The sequence below is a fragment of the Elgaria multicarinata genome, chromosome 21 (genome assembly GCF_023053635.1).
Source record: "Elgaria multicarinata webbii isolate HBS135686 ecotype San Diego chromosome 21, rElgMul1.1.pri, whole genome shotgun sequence".
Lineage (NCBI taxonomy): Eukaryota > Metazoa > Chordata > Lepidosauria > Squamata > Anguidae > Elgaria > Elgaria multicarinata.
Window position 1 is genome coordinate 8,290,998 of NC_086191.1, and position 15,191 is coordinate 8,306,188.

A 15,191-nucleotide genomic window follows, 5' to 3' on the forward strand; every position below is an offset into this window, starting at 1 on the left:
CAGACACATCTTTTGAGCGATAACTCCCAGGATTCTTGAACCGTTGGCCATACTGCCTGGAGCCGAGGGGATTTGAAGTCCAGCACATCTGGAGGGCCCCATCTTGGGGGGAAGGCTTCCACACTCTTTCCCACGGGGTTTCTAGCTGTCAGAGAGCGAAGCACCTAGGAAGTAGAGCGGAATGGAGCAATGGGAAAGGAACCTAAGGGAAGCCGGCTTGCGGCAGGGTTCTTTCCCACCCTACCTGGAGATGAACCCGAGACCTGCAGGCAAAGCAGGCACTCTCACAAAAGGTCTGGTCCCTCCCTCAGGGATGAACAACCTGTAGTCAGTGTATGCCCGTGTGAAGTCTGTTTTGCGGACAGCGGTGCTTGGGAAAACGTACAAGGCGCTACTCCGGCGATGGCTGAAAGCGCGTTGCAGCAGAAACAGACGCCGTCACGAGAAGCCGAGCTCCGTGATCATAGCATTGCACAATTGCGTGCGCCGATGCAACGCCTTCTGGGCATGACAGAGAGAATCCCAAAGGAGAGGCGTGTAACATTCCTTCAGAACCTTGCAAGCGCTGCTCCTTCTCTTTATGAGCAAAACTGAGGGCAAAATGTTTTACCGCACCTTGATTACAATTTTGTAGGGCCCCGCAGGGGAGGGGAGGGGCAGATAAAATTGCTTTGCAGATCCATCCCTGACCTGAGGGTGGGGGCGGTAGCTCGGTGGTAGGGCACCTGCCCTGCATGCAGGAAGTCCCAGGTCCGAACCCTGGCATCTCCAGGTAAGGCAGGAAAAACACCTGCCTGAAGGTCTGGAGACCCATTGCCATTCAGTGGCCACAATACTGGGCTAGGTGGACCCAGTAGAAGATAGCTTCAAAAGGCATGAAGGCTTATCTATGGCTACTATCCCTGATGGTTGTGTGCTGTCTCCAGTATTCGAGGCAGTAAGCCTGTGTGCCCCAGTTGCTGGGGAACATGGATGGGAGGGTGCTGTTGTACCATGTCCTGCTTGTGGGTCCCTGGCTGACGGCTGGCTGGCCACTGTGTGAACAGAGTGCTGGACTAGATGCACCCTTGGTCTGATCCGGCAGGGCTCTTCTTAGGTTCACGCGTGGCTCGCTGGTACTTTATGGCTGAAAAATGTCTGCCGGGGGACCGCCAACTGCTGCATCTCTGATTAGCAACTCACGTTTTGTGCAAGGCTCAAAGGGTCAGAAACATTGGCTGGGTCTGCTGTCTCCCAAAGGACGGGCAAAGGGCTCTGTGAGGCCTTCTCTCCCAATGGCTTTGGCAGGGCTTTCTTCCTACGCGCCTCGGTGGCTTGCTCACATGCACAACTTGGGAGTTGAATTGCTAATACCCATGAGAAGAGGGGGATTTTGATGAGGGCCTCTTCTTCCGTTGCCTTTGACAAAGCAGGGCAGAGAGGCTTAAAAAAAATCCCTTTGCCCATGCCTCGGAGGGAGCCATGGAAGAGGAGGACCTGCTTCTGTTTCCGTTCACACTGGGGAAAAGGAGGTTAGAGAGAACTTTGCATCGGAACACTGAGCTGCGGTGCATATTAAGGGGGATCTTTTGGGCTGTGGGCTAGGCCAGGGGTGTCTAGACAAGAGTTTCAGAGTTGCTGAACTGAGTTGTGGGTTGCTTATTCATATACCGTCCTTACTGTCCGATCCATCTGTACTTAAATCCTTCTAAGAACTTTTAATGTACTTCTGCTTAAGTGAAGGGAGAATTTGCTTGTTGGATGCATGTGAAATAGCGTGAAATGAACTTCCCTGAGATTACTTTAAAAAGAGGAATTAGACAGATCCATAAAGCACTACTCTGTCAGTGGCCAAATGATAGTTCAGTGGAAACTCCCTGGGCAAAGGCTGTCTATCTCTAAATATCAGAGGTTTGGGATGAACAAAGAAAGAAAGAAAGCCATCATCACCTCCGTGCCCGGTTTGTGGCATTCTTGGAGGCATCTGGCTGGTCGCTGTCAGAAAAAGGGTGTGGGGCTAGATGGATGTTTTGGTCTGACCCAGGAAGGCAGCTAGCGGAAAGCACAGGGCCGTGGATGTGTGGGAGGCTAGCTCAAAACTAGACTAGACAAACGGCACGCCAAAGCCCATTAGGTCTGACAGCGGTCAGCAACTTCCATGTCAGCCAGCTTTGCAAGCTGCAAACCTCCTTGTCCCGATAAATGCAACTGATTTGATTTCTCAGGTCGCTGCAGCTGCCCCTTGGGTTTCGCTTAGCGTTCTCCTTCCTTTCCCACCCCCTCTCTCCTCACCCGGCCGTTGCATCGCCCTGCTTTCTTGGTGTCTGCGTTGCTGCTCCCTCTCTGCACTGCCAGAACATGATGGGGCACTGATGGGGTGGGGGCACGGACTACACTTCTGCGGGCAGCTGCTGTTTTTAAAAAGCCCATGTTCCACCCAGCAACCCCAACACCTCGGTCATGTCTACAACCGTTGTCCAATCTTTACGTCCTTCCATAGCGTGAGGAACATTCCTGCATTTCCACATTGCACTGTGTTTTTCCCAGGAACCTCGGGGGTTCCTCACCGAGAAGGTTGGAACAACTGAAGGACCATTTGCTGTGTGGCTAGATGCCCCAGAAGCCCAGGGCACCCCAGACCAGGAACTGCCACCAGACCCAGAGGCAGAACAATTTCCTGACCCCTGGGAATATCGTGGACAAGAGACAAACTAGTAGGGATCCTGTGCGAAGGAGTGCTTGCCTCCAGAAAAGTTCTCCTCGGGCGTAAGGCTCCGGAAAGAGAGCTCGGATTACTACAGCGGAGCTCTGGGTGGGGTCCAGCAAGCTTTGGGCTTCAAAGCCGTCAACAGAAACTCCACCCAGCGTTGGAACAACTTGGGTCCATCTTGCCTTTTGCTGTGTATCTTGTCTCCTGAACCGTGCCTGTGATTGAAGCTCTTTTCCCTGACCTTTTGGACTGCCGAACGACCCTGCTTCTGGACTGCGTAACGTACCTGACTGATTTACTGCGTCTGGCCTCTTGCCCGTTGTCGTGAGGGCTCCTGTCGTTGACTGATTCTCTTGTCTGCCTCTGCTCCGACCTCTGTGTGGACTTAATCCACCTCTCTTGCAGCCTGAACCCCATCGGCTAACCACCTGCAGGCGTGACTGTTTGCTGACTCCGCTGCGTCTTGCGCTTGCTATAGCCAAAGCAGGACACCGCCCTTCCAGACCTGCCGGGGGTGAGGGCTGAACTCCACGTCCCGTCCCCCTCCGAAGTGGGGTTGTTGAACATGCCAGATTCTCGGATTTTAATTAAAACCGTATCTGCTGCTTTGTGGGCTTGGCCTGATGAAGCAGCCTATCCGTTAAAAAAATAAGATGCCGGACAAGCTTCCTCCAAAAAGTTTGCCGAGGATTCTGGGACATATTCGAGGGCGGCTTTCCGCAGCATGGCACGACCGCGGCCGGCATGGTCATTTGGGGAAGGATGTTCCAGGGTGTGCACTCATTTTCAGTGCCCGGCACGGCTACTGCCCCATGCGAACGGAGAGGGTGCCCCAGAATTTGTCCCAGGGTCACCTAGAGGTCTCACGGCAGAAAAGCCAACGTGGAAAGGGTTAGCCTCGGATGAGGAAGCTCAGAACGTGACCCTGCCAAACTACGCATGATCTCCATGTTAGGAAATCAGTCACTTGTGAAGTATCCCAAAGCCGGGAGGACACGTGAAGGTAGTAGTTAGGGACCAGCTCAAGTCACCATCACACATCAGTTTTGGATTCGCAACCGCCAGCAATGCAGAATCACTGTGACGGGTCTGATTCTAGAGGAGCTGCTGTGGGGGGAGAAGTGAGGGGGGGAGCCGGAAGCCGGGTTAAGTGGGGTCAGGTCAACTCAGGCCTGCAACAAAGGGAATCCTGTGCCAAGGCCCGCTGGGTCCGTGCGGAGGCTGGGAAGATTGCCGTCGGAGCTTCCAGGCAACGGCTGCATTCGCATATGACGCTAAGCCACAGTTGAGCATTATAGAATGAGCCAGGCCAACCCTTGGGCCTGCACACTCCCTGCCCCTTCCCGGTGCGGCCAGGAGGAGGAGATTGGAAGCTCTTGCTTCCCTTTTCCAACTGTCCGCAGTGACTCAGTCCATCCAAAACAAAGAATGGTGGTTATTCTTTAGGAGGGAAAGCTCGGGTCGTAAACCGCCATTTGAAATTGGCTTCTTTCCCTAAACCAGGGGTGTGCAACTTGTGGCCCTCCGGATGTTCATTGTCTGTCTGTCTATTTATTTATTACATTTCTATACCGCCCAACAGCCCAAAGCTCTCTGGCAAAGGCCGATGGGAGTTGTGGCCTTCAAAAAAAATCTGTGGGGCCACATCAGCTGCCCCTGACCCAAACCATGGTTTAGAGCAGGGGTCCCCCGACAAGACCTTTCCCCTTTGCTCTTTCTCCGTCTCTCCGCTCTCCGCCTCTAGCCTTGCTATTTATCCCCACCAGAGCCCTTTCCTTGCAATTTCTCTCCCTTCTCCATTTCTAGCCGCCTTCTTTCCCACCCATAGCTCTTTCTTCCTTCCTTTTCTTCTTTCTTTCTTTCTCTCTCTCTTTCCCACTCACTCCTTTATCTTGCGGTTCCTCCGCACTCCCAGGCTCTAGCCTAGATCTCTCTTCTTTCCCTCCGCTCTTTGCTTCACTATTCCTCTCCCCTCCTAGTCTGACTTTTTCCTCTACCGTTTTGCTTGCTGCTTCCCTCTCCTTCCCAGCCTCTAGCCTCATCCTCTCTCCCCCACTCCTCTCCTTTTGACTACCCAGGCGCCCATGGCAGCCATTACGGGCTTCGCCACCTCCTCCACGGCAGTTACTTTGTGGTCGCACCGACAGCCGTTTCTCAAATCCCCAAATGTTCCCACGTGTCCAAAAAGACTGGGGACCCCTGATTTAGCGTTACGGGCAAACCTGGCCAATTAGAAGGGAACACGTCGAGGGACCCAGATGTCGCATCGTTTGAACCTTGAATGGCGGAAAAAGTTCTGCAGTTTTCCTTGAGCTCTAAGAGCTGTGTTCTAGTCCCGCAGGAAGTGATAAAATATGTATGTACACCAAAGACGTTGCACACCTTTTTTGGTGGCCAAGGCAAAAGCAAACTCACTGGCGGGTGGTACTTGGGAACACCTTCCATTTTAAGTAGCTCCCAAAGCTTGTCAGAAAATGATTCCGGTCATTCCTAGCACGGAGATTTCTGGGCATGCTATAATTAAAGGGGAATGTTCATGTGGATTCATGTGCACCTTGCCGTGTGTTCCGCAACCCCAGTTTGATGCAGCCCGAAGAAACATCTGTTGTAATTTAAAAAGGCTGTACACGCCAGCAAGGTGTTCTCTGAGTTCTTGGTAGTCACTGTTAAAACGTTGGCAAACTGTTTCTGTAGCCATCTTCCCTGGAATTCGGGAAGGCACATTTTCACAGATACAGAAACTCTACTTATTTTATACCACCCTGCCAAATTGTTTGGACACAGGCTGCTTCTCCAAACAGAAGCGAAGGTAACTTCAGGTGTTACCTGACGGCAAACCCAGGTACGCTGCACGTGGCAGGAGTTGCTTCCAAGTAAATTCAGGATTCAGTTGCACATTCAGCGCCAAGTGTGGCTGCATGATACACGGTGGCAAATGCGTTGCCTTCCCAGATGACATTTTCAATATGGCTGCAAACTTCAGTTTGATAGATTAATCAGCCAAAGTTCTAATTGGCGAGGGCTGATTCTAATTGGTGGCAGTGAATTTTAATTTGCCGTTCTAGGAGCGTAGGACCCGCATAGCTGTTTTGTGAGGATAGTTGGTGTGTTTTCTGTTTCGTTTTTTGTTCTGGTGTAAAAGGGAATGAGGAAAAGAGTCTTGACGGTTCTCCTTTTCTTTTAACAAAGGATAGCGGCTTTTATTTATATTTTTTGCATTCTTTATCATAAACGTTGGTTGTGATCTCAAAAAGAGGCACCTGTATTGAAGGTTTTGCCAAAAATGCAACTTTATCAGAATCGATTAATTTGTTAAAGAGGAGATGGTTGATCAGTGGCGGGGTTTTTTAATCGCCCAACAGCCCTGGTTTCTCAGACGTATGCTTTAAAAACAGCTACCCACACACACATGTCTCAGCTTGCTTGTCTCTGTTTTGGCTCCAGCTTTACCCTCCAAAATGCTTTCCCAGCCAAGCCAGAGACAGGGAACTTTTGCCTTCAGGGCTGCGATAAAAAATTGTCTCAGGGCAGCTGCCACGTGTGATTTATTCACCCTGTTAGCTATCTAGAACCTTTGTACACCCCACTTTTCTCACAGAGAATCTCAGCTCCTTCTGACGCATAATGTAGATCCGGGTGTCTCTCCTGTTAAGTGGACATGCTCTTAAAACTCTCCACAGTCTTCTGATGCTCAGTGTATGTTTATCCTTTTCGTGGGCTTCTTGCTTCCTTTTCTGCCGACGTTTGAGAGTCTTCAGGGCAACTGCTATAAACAGAACTACTTGTTGATCAAGAGGTACATCCTGCAGGGATATGGGGTACAGCAGGTGTTAATGCTTTGACCCAGATGTTTGAGTACAGCGCCTTTCATCTCTGACTATTGGCCGTGCTGGTTGGGGCTTACAGGAGTTGTAGTTGACAACCTCTGGAGGGTAACCGGTTGCTTCCCCCTGTAAGCATCTTCCTTCTGTCACTGGTCCTCAGAGTGTGGTCATTGTTAATAGCGGGCAGGGTTGGAGGGGTGAAAATGCTTCTTCCAGGCCTTTCAGTGTCCTTTTCCAATTCCCTTCCATTGACAGACGGAAGCAGGACATTACGGAACATGGGCTGTTCCGGGGTTTTGCCATGGGTGTACACAGGAATCTGCCTTATACTGAGTTAGGGTCTCGGTGCATCTAGCCCCGTAGTGTCAACACTGACTGGCAGCATTTCTCCAGGGTTTCAAGGCAGGAATATTTTCAGATGCCTGGGCTCTCCTCCGCACAAAGCGTGGGCTCTAGGCAGTGAGGCACAGCCCCTCCTGTGTAGAAACAACCGCATGTGATGCTGGAATAGAGTGCTTTCCGCAGTACCCCTGGGAGGATTTGTAAAGCCCACGCGTGTTAAGCAAGCTTTTGGGCAAGGACTCCTGTTGTTGCTGCTTTGTGTGTTTTTCAGCGGCTCAATCTGCTTTAGAACGTTAGCTACAGTAATAAATTTATTTATTTATTTATTTATTACATTTTTATACCGCCCAATAGCCGAAGCTCTCTTGTCTGAGAGCTTAAAAGAGGCTTGTCTGTCCATCAGCCCGCATAGCACCAAGATAATAAAACCTAGACACTTGAAATTTGGCATGAGCACTAAAGGGACTATAGGGGTGCGTGCCTCGGGATTTTTTTTAAAAAATGCATTAATTAATTTTAATTAATTTAAATGCGTCTATGTGGCTAGCTGAAGCCAGTAGTAACATCTTCAGTCACTAGGGGGAGACTTCCCTAACCAGTGCACAGCTTTGCAGATGATGCAGTTCGAAACCAGGGGAGATTAGGAGGCCGTGGGACAGATTTATGTGCCTTCTCCTTCCACCTGCTGTGCGGCAATCCCATCCCTTCAGTTGAATGGAGAGGACAGACCCCTTAGGGGGGGCCTGATGTGCCAGCAGACATGTCTTCACTCAGATGGGGCGGCTACAATGTGCGCAACCCTGACAGCTACATAACTTTGCCTAAAGGCTTCGCTGTCCCAAACCAAGGACTATTCCATCCCGCGCAAAGCCGAGTCTGTTCGCTAGTCTAAAATTAAAACGGTTGTGCGTGTTCGTTAACTTTTTTAGAAGTGGAATTTTAATGTCGGTGTTCCCTTTGCCTTGTTGTTTTTTATTTGATTTGATACGCTGAGCTTGTGAATTTAGCCAATTATTGTCAAGCGAGAGAAGCCTTTGCTGTAGTAACGTGTAAAAAACAGGCATTATATTCAATAATGACGCAAAAACAGCAAGAGCGAAGTAGAAGCAGGGCATGAAGCAGATGGTCATGGAGCTCTATGGTAGAGCAGGGGAACAAAGCCCTATGAGGAGAGACTGAAACAACTGGGCATGTTTAGCCTGGGGAAGAGAAGATTGAGGGGAGACACGATAGCACTCTTCAAATACTTAAAAGGTTGTCACACGGAGGAGGGCCAGGATCTCTTTTCGATCCTCCCAGAGTGCAGGACGCAGAATAACGGGCTCAAGTTACAGGAAGCCAGATTCTGGCTGGACATCAGGAAAAACATCCTGATTGTTAGAGTGGTACAACAATGGAACCAGTGACCTAGGGAGGTGGTGGGCTCTCCCACACTAAAGGCCTTCAAGAGGCAGCTGGACAACCATCTGTCGGGGATGCTTTAGGGTGGATTCCTGCATTGAGCAGGGGGTTGGACTCGATGGCCTTATAGGCCCCTTCCAACTCTACTATTCTATGGTCCTATAATTCTGTGATCTCTGCTTGGGTAGTGGAGTGGGGAAGACGTCCAGCCCTGAGATTGTGGGAACCCACTGCCAATCGAGGCACTACTGGACTAGGTGGACCAATGGTCTGGCTTCGTATGAGGCAGGTTCCCATGTTTTTAAAAAAGGGCCACCTACTTTGCACACAGCTAATCCCAGGTCCTTAATTCTCAGGTCGGGCTGAGCCACTCATAGTCATATGACCTTGATGGACTAACTCAGGTTATAGTGCGGCTCCTTCCGATTTAGGGCAGGGCCAGGCGGCCTACAACTCCTATCATTCCCTCACCATTGGCTTCGCTGGCTAAGGCTGATGGCGGTTGTAGGTCAAAATATCTGGAGGGCTACAAGTTGCCCACCCCTGCTTTAGGAGAAGAGCCATAGCTCAGTGGTGGGGCGCTTGCTTTGGAGGCGGAAGGTCCCCACTTCAATCCCAGGCATTTCCAGGTCAGGCTGGGAAAGGCCCATGCTGCAAATCGTATAGTGCTGTGGACAGTCCATATTGGTAACACTACACTAGATGAACCAAGGGCCTAGCTCAACATCAGAAGAGCCCTGCTGGATCAGACCAAGGGTCCACCTAGTCCAGCACTCTGTTCACACAGGGGCCAAACAGCCGTCGACCAGGGACCCACAAAGCAGGGCATGGTGCAACAGCACCTTCCCACCCATGTTCCCCAGGCTTACTGCCTCGAATACTGGAGGTAGCCCATAGCCATCAGGGCTAGTAGCCATGGATAGCCTTCTCCTCCAGGAATGTCTCCAACCCCCTTTTCAAGCTGTCCAAATGGGTGGCCATCACTACATCTTGTGGAAGTGAATCCGATAAGTTAACTCTGCGCTGTGTGAAGAAGTCCTTCCTTTTCTTTGTCCTGAATCTCCCACCAATCATGAGGCAGGTTCTTATGTTCCCTGCAATCTGCTCTGGTCTTGTCCTTAAAGTCGTGTCTCAGGGATTACTGCCGAAATGGCAAACTTTTGTAAACCGCCCAGAGAGCTTCAGCTATGGGACGGTATTATAATCATCATCATCGTCATCTAGTCCACTTATTAAAGCTTGTGTATGTCTGCATCATATCTCTCCACTTGCAAAGCAATGAGCAGCCTCTTATTCAGACCCAAAGACACCCCAAAATTCCTCTCTGGTAGGCTTTCTAAAGGGAACCAAACTATAAGCTCCTCAACTACATGGGCATGTCTTGCCAACAGCCACTCACCTGTGGCGAGACATTATTATTATTATTGTTGTTGTTGTTGTTGTTGTTGTTGTTGCATTTTTATACCACCCAAGAGCCGAAGCTCCCTGGGCGGTTCACAAAAATTAAAACAATTCAAAGTGCAAAACAAATACTATAAAAACATGATATAAAATACACATTAAAACGAATTATAACAAACCATACATGATTAAAACATCCTGAAAACATCCTAAAATTTCACTGGATAGGCCTGCCGGAATATTGCTTTTTTAAATTCTAAAAGACTGTCAAGTTGACAGATCTCCTCCGGCAGGCCATTCCACAGTCTGGGAGCAGCAGAAGAGAAGGTCTTCTGGGTAACAGTTGTTAATCTAGTTTTTGCTAGCTGAAGTGGATTCTTCCCAGAGGACCTGAGTGTGCGGGGCGGATTGTACGGGAGAAGGTGATCCCGCAGGTAGCCTGGACCCAAACCATGTAGGGCTTTAAAGGTAAATAACCAACACTTTGTACTTCACCCGGAAACTAATCGGCAGCCAGTGAAGAGATTTTAAAACTGGTTTAATGTGGTCACCCCTAGGTGTACCAGTGACCAGCCTGGCTGCCGTATTTTGGACTAATTAAAGTTTCCAGACTAGGCACAGAGGTAGCCCCATGTAGAGCACATTACAGAAGTCAAGCCTCAAAGTTACCAGTGCGTGCACGACCGTCTTTAGGTCTTCCAACTCGAGGAAGGGGCGCAGCTGGCGTATCAGCCGAAGCTGATAGTAGGCACTCCTGGCCGTCGCATCTATCTGGGCTGTCATTTGGAGCGACGGATCCAGAAGCACCCCCAAGCTGCGAACACAGTCTTTCAGGGGGAGTGTAACCCCATCCAGAACCGGTTGACACACCTCCAAACCCAGGTTGTGGCCTTTGACAGCGAGCACCTCTGTCTTGTCCGGATTCAGCTTCAGTTTGCTTTTCCTCATCCAGCCCATTACCGCCTCCAAGCATTCATTCAGAGGAGACACACTGTCCTTAGCTGACGCTGTTGTCGAAGGCATAGAGAAATATATTTGGGCGTCATCAGCATACTGATAGCACCCCGCCCCATGCCTCCGGATGATCTCTCCCAGCGGTTTCATGTAATGGGATGGGTTCTGGATGGGATTGCACTCACCCTGAAGGAGCAGGTTCATAGCTTGGGGGTTCTTTTAGACCCATCATTGTCACTTGAGGCTCAGGTGACCTCAGTGGCACGGAGTGCCTTCTACAAACTCCGGTTGGTGGCCCAGCTACGCCCCTATCTAGACAGGGATAACCTGGCTTCAGTTGTCCATGCTCTGGTAACCTCCAAGTTAGACTACTGCAATGCGCTCTACGTAGGGCTGCCTTTGAAGACGGTTCGGAAGCTGCAGCTCGTGCAAAATGCAGCAGCCAGATTGATTTCGGGAACCAGAAGGTTCAACCATATAACACCTGCTCTGGTCCGCTTGCACTGGCTGCCTGTATGTTTCTGAGCCCAATTCAAGGTGCTGGTTTTGACCTATAAAGCCTTACATGGCTTGGGACCACAATACCTGACGGAACGCCTCTCCCGACGTGAATATACCCGGTCACTACGTTCAACATCTAAGGTCCTCCTCCGGGTGCCTACTCCGAGAGAGGCTCGGAGTGTGGCAATGAGGGACAGGGCCTTTTCGGTGGTGGCCCCCAGACTGTGGAATGATCTCCCTGATGAGGCTCGCCTGGCGCCAACGCTGCCATCTTTCCGGCGCCAGGTTAAGACTTTCCTCTTTGCCCAGGCATATGGCGGCACATCCTAATTGCCCACATGTTTAGTTTTTAAATCGGTTTTTAATGTTTTATGTGTGTATGTTCTGTGTTTTAGAGTTTTAATTTTTTTACACTTGTTTTTACCTCAATTTTAGAATTTCTGTAAACCGCCCAGAGAGCCCTGGCTATGGGAGCGGTATAGAAGTTTAATAAATAAATAAATAATACTAAATAGCATTGGGGAAAGGATGGCACCTTGCGGTACACCGCACAGCAGCTCCTTTTTTGAGGAGCAGCTATCCCCAAGCATCACCATCTAGAACCCGCCCGAGAGGTAGGACCGGAACCACCGAAGGACAGAGCCTCCAATTCCCAATCCCCTCAGGCGATCCAGAAGGATACCATGGTCGATGGTATCGAAAGCCGCTGAGAGGTCCAAGAGAACCAGCAGGACACACTCCCCCTGTCAAGACTCAGGCGTAGGTCATCCGCTAAGGCAACCATGGCGGTCTCAACTCCGTATCCTGCTCTAAAGCCAGTTTGAAACGGGTCTAGAAAAACTGCGTCATCCAAAACTGCTTGGAGTTGGTGAGCAACCGCTCTCTCGATCACCTTGCCCAGAAATGGAAGATTTGATACTGGTCGATAGTTGTTAAGATCCAGAGGGTCCAGGGAGGCATGGTTGCTTTCCAAGCGACGCTTCACAGAAAGCGTTCTCTCCCTCTCCCTTTTAGGCTGCAAGGGCCTAACAGCAGCACATGTGGACAAACGGTCCGGTGAAAACATTTGGGGGGGCTAGTACAGTTCTATGTTTAAACACTAGCCCGGTCGCCATAGGAGGGATGGGGTGCTCTGCACCCAACCTACAAACCAAATGGGTTCCAGGGGAAGAAAGCCCCCCCCCAGCATGGAAACTCCATGGGGGATTCCACACGTAGTACTGAGGATGCTTCCATGCGCCCCCAGTGCACCCCCAAAGCGATCGTGTAACTTGCCTGGAGAAGAGACGAGGAAGAGGCGTCCTTGCCGCTGCTGCCACCCACCTACCTCCGACCTGGCCTGGTTGGAGAGCTCAGCCGTCTTCTTCCGCCGAGCTCTCCGTCCCGGCCAGCGAGGAAGTAAGTGGGTGGCGGCGGCGGCGGCAAGGACGCCTCTTCCTCGTCTCTTCTCCAGGCAAGTTACACGATCGCTTTGGGGGCGCACTGGGGGCGCATGGAAGCGGCCTCAGTACTACGTGTAGAATCCCCCCTGCTCTCCTCTCCCAGCAGGCTAGTAAAGTCCCCACACCCCAGACTAGAAACTTCTGTGGGTTTATTTACAAGGCTGGGACATGTAGCTTCTAGACAAGTAGCAAGGCTGTGTTGAACAGAGAGAGAGCCCAGCCCAGGTATGCCACCGTTTTCAGCGAGGAGGAACTTGGAGGGGAGACCCCGTTTGGAGGAAAGGGTAGCATCCCTTTTCACATAGCATTTCCCACAGTGACCTATCAGATCCCTCTGGGAAGCCCACAGACAGGCCATGAAGGCTAGAGTCCTCCGCTGCTGTTTGTTTCCAGTGATTCTCCCGCTAGCCTCTGGTCGGCCTCTGCTTCTCTGCGAATCCATGTAGGGAGAAGTGGTACAGCGCATGGCTGCTCAAGAGAGTTCCTCTTCTCCTTTTCCTCCTCCTGACCCTGCTCTCTCTCTCTCTCTCTCTCTCTCTCTCTCTGCTCCTCCCTTCCTTAACAGGATGGACCGCATGACGGAGGACGCCCTGCGCCTGAACCTCTTGAAGCGGAGCCTGGACCAAGCCGACGAGCGGGATGACGTCCTGGCCAAGCGGCTGAAGATGGAGGGCCACGAAGCCATGGAGCGCCTGAAGATGCTGGCCCTGCTCAAGAGGAAGGACCTGGCAGGCATCGAGGTGCCCCACGAGCTGCCTGTCAAGCCGGACAGCCTGAAAGTCTACGAGGAGAAGCTGAACGGGAACCTGCGGCCCCACCCGGACAGCCGGTCTTCCGGGAGGCCGGGCAAGGAGAACATCAACGACGAGCCGGTGGACATGAGTGCGAAGAGGAGGTAAGGAGAGCCTTGACGTGGGGCAGGTCTCAGCCCCAGAGTCTGCCCCGGTTCCCTCCCTGTCCATCCGCAGAAAGGATCCTTTGAGGACTTCTTATGATCTAAGTCACCAACCTCGTGCCCTCTAGGTGCTTTGGACTACAGTTCCCATCATCCATGATGGGCTTATGGGAGTTGTAATCCAAAACATCTGGGGGCACCGGTTTGCCTTCCCCTGATACAACTCCTAAGTGAGTTCACCAGTCCCATTAGGACATGTCTTTTTTAAAAAAACCAAAATGGTGTTCTGCTGAATTTTTATTTGTTTTGCTTTTGGGGAGCACACACATACCCCGCCCCGTTCCTTGTCCCAAAGACTGCAAGGAGGAGAGTTGTTACTAAAATCAGCAGGAGACAATTATTCTTAAAAAATAGGTGTTGTAATAAGTTTTGAGGACTTGCTTTGTCTTAGACGTACATCTTTAAAAACAGTATCGACCAAAATTTCCTCATCTCCTCAATTTAGCGGCTGAATCTGTCAGGCCTTATCAAAGTCCCATCTCCCTTTGGTTGGAGTTTGGGACAGGTAAGGGTGTTAAAGGACAGCTTGCAGCCAATCCAGCGAGCCAAGTTAATTTTCTCTCACAGTTCTGATTAGCTAGAATAATCTGTGCGGCTTAATTTCTGAAGCGTTGACCTCTCTCTAAATCGGCTTTGTTTGCCCACGGGGACGTTGGCGCTTAGCCGGATACGATTGGCTACAAAGCATTGTGACATCATATTGGTTTCTGTGGGGTCCCTGATTGTCTGGGGTCATGCCATGCAGGGGTTGGGGTGGGGTGGGGCATTTGCAGAAGCAGGGGTAAATGAGGGGCAGTCGTTGTAAAGAGGTGTGAGAAAAGGTGAACATTCTCATGTGGTATTGAGATAGATAGATAGATAGATAGATAGATAGATAGATAGATAGATAGATAGATAGATATCTGCCGGTCCAAACAGTCCCACCTCGAAAATCAAAACAGTCAAACACGTGACCTTATTGCCGCCTTTATCTTTAACATGATCATTATGTGTCGATATAAAATTTAGTCAATTGCACTAAATGAAAAGAAGCCATTAGAAAAAGGAAATCAATCCAACAAATATCCTTAAATATCTTAAGCCTGATGTACATTTTCTGCTCGTTTAACCTGATTCCAATGGGCTACAAATGGTCCCCACATTTTTGGTAAGATAGATATAATATTGTCTGTGTGTGTGTGTGTGTGTGTGTGTGTGTGTGTGTGTGTGTGTGTTTATTTTACCCATCAGGATTGTATGCCAGTTTTTCCTAAGCCAATTTTTCTTTTACTGAAATTACCCGTTCTTGAGGTTAGTGTTTTTGCTAGAAAGATTCTGTCAACGTAGTTGACTGTAAGCATTGGCGTGTGTTTGTCCCTCGTGGTCCCAGCTAAATGATCTGAGGGTCCCTTGACCCCCCTGGAGCACGGAGACCTTAGAGCATGCGGTACCCCGTTGTCACCAGGACGGAGGCGGAGAGGGGTGTGAAGCAGCCTCTGGCATGACGTGGGGCTGTCTCGAGCTGTGAAATCCTGACTCACTCATGCAGTCATGGGTGGCACAGAGACAACATACTATCCGTGGGAGAGAGAAAGAGACATTCTTCGACGCGGCTTCCTTTGGCTGGTGGTGGCTCAGGCTGCCTTCCGCCCATCTGCCCCACCGCCTCTGCTTGCCCGGTCATCCTCCTTCTCCTTGTGCTT

At 50.5% G+C, this 15,191-nt stretch overlaps 2 protein-coding genes across 7 annotated transcripts in view; one reads left to right on the forward strand and one right to left on the reverse strand.

Annotated features, from left to right (window-relative positions):
- The window catches only part of SLC27A3 (solute carrier family 27 member 3), a 270,600-nt gene that overhangs the window by 160,881 nt on the left and 94,528 nt on the right, over positions 1–15,191 (reverse strand). The gene's annotated exons all lie outside the window — the stretch shown is intronic.
- GATAD2B (GATA zinc finger domain containing 2B) overlaps positions 1–15,191 on the forward strand; it is a 70,353-nt gene that overhangs the window by 37,357 nt on the left and 17,805 nt on the right. For all 6 annotated transcript variants that reach the window (XM_063145981.1, XM_063145980.1, XM_063145979.1 and 3 more), the window contains exon 2: positions 13,120–13,449. In XM_063145981.1, coding sequence (XP_063002051.1) covers positions 13,121–13,449 — 329 coding nt within the window. In that variant the 5' untranslated portion in view covers position 13,120. The remainder of the gene's footprint in view (positions 1–13,119; positions 13,450–15,191) is intronic.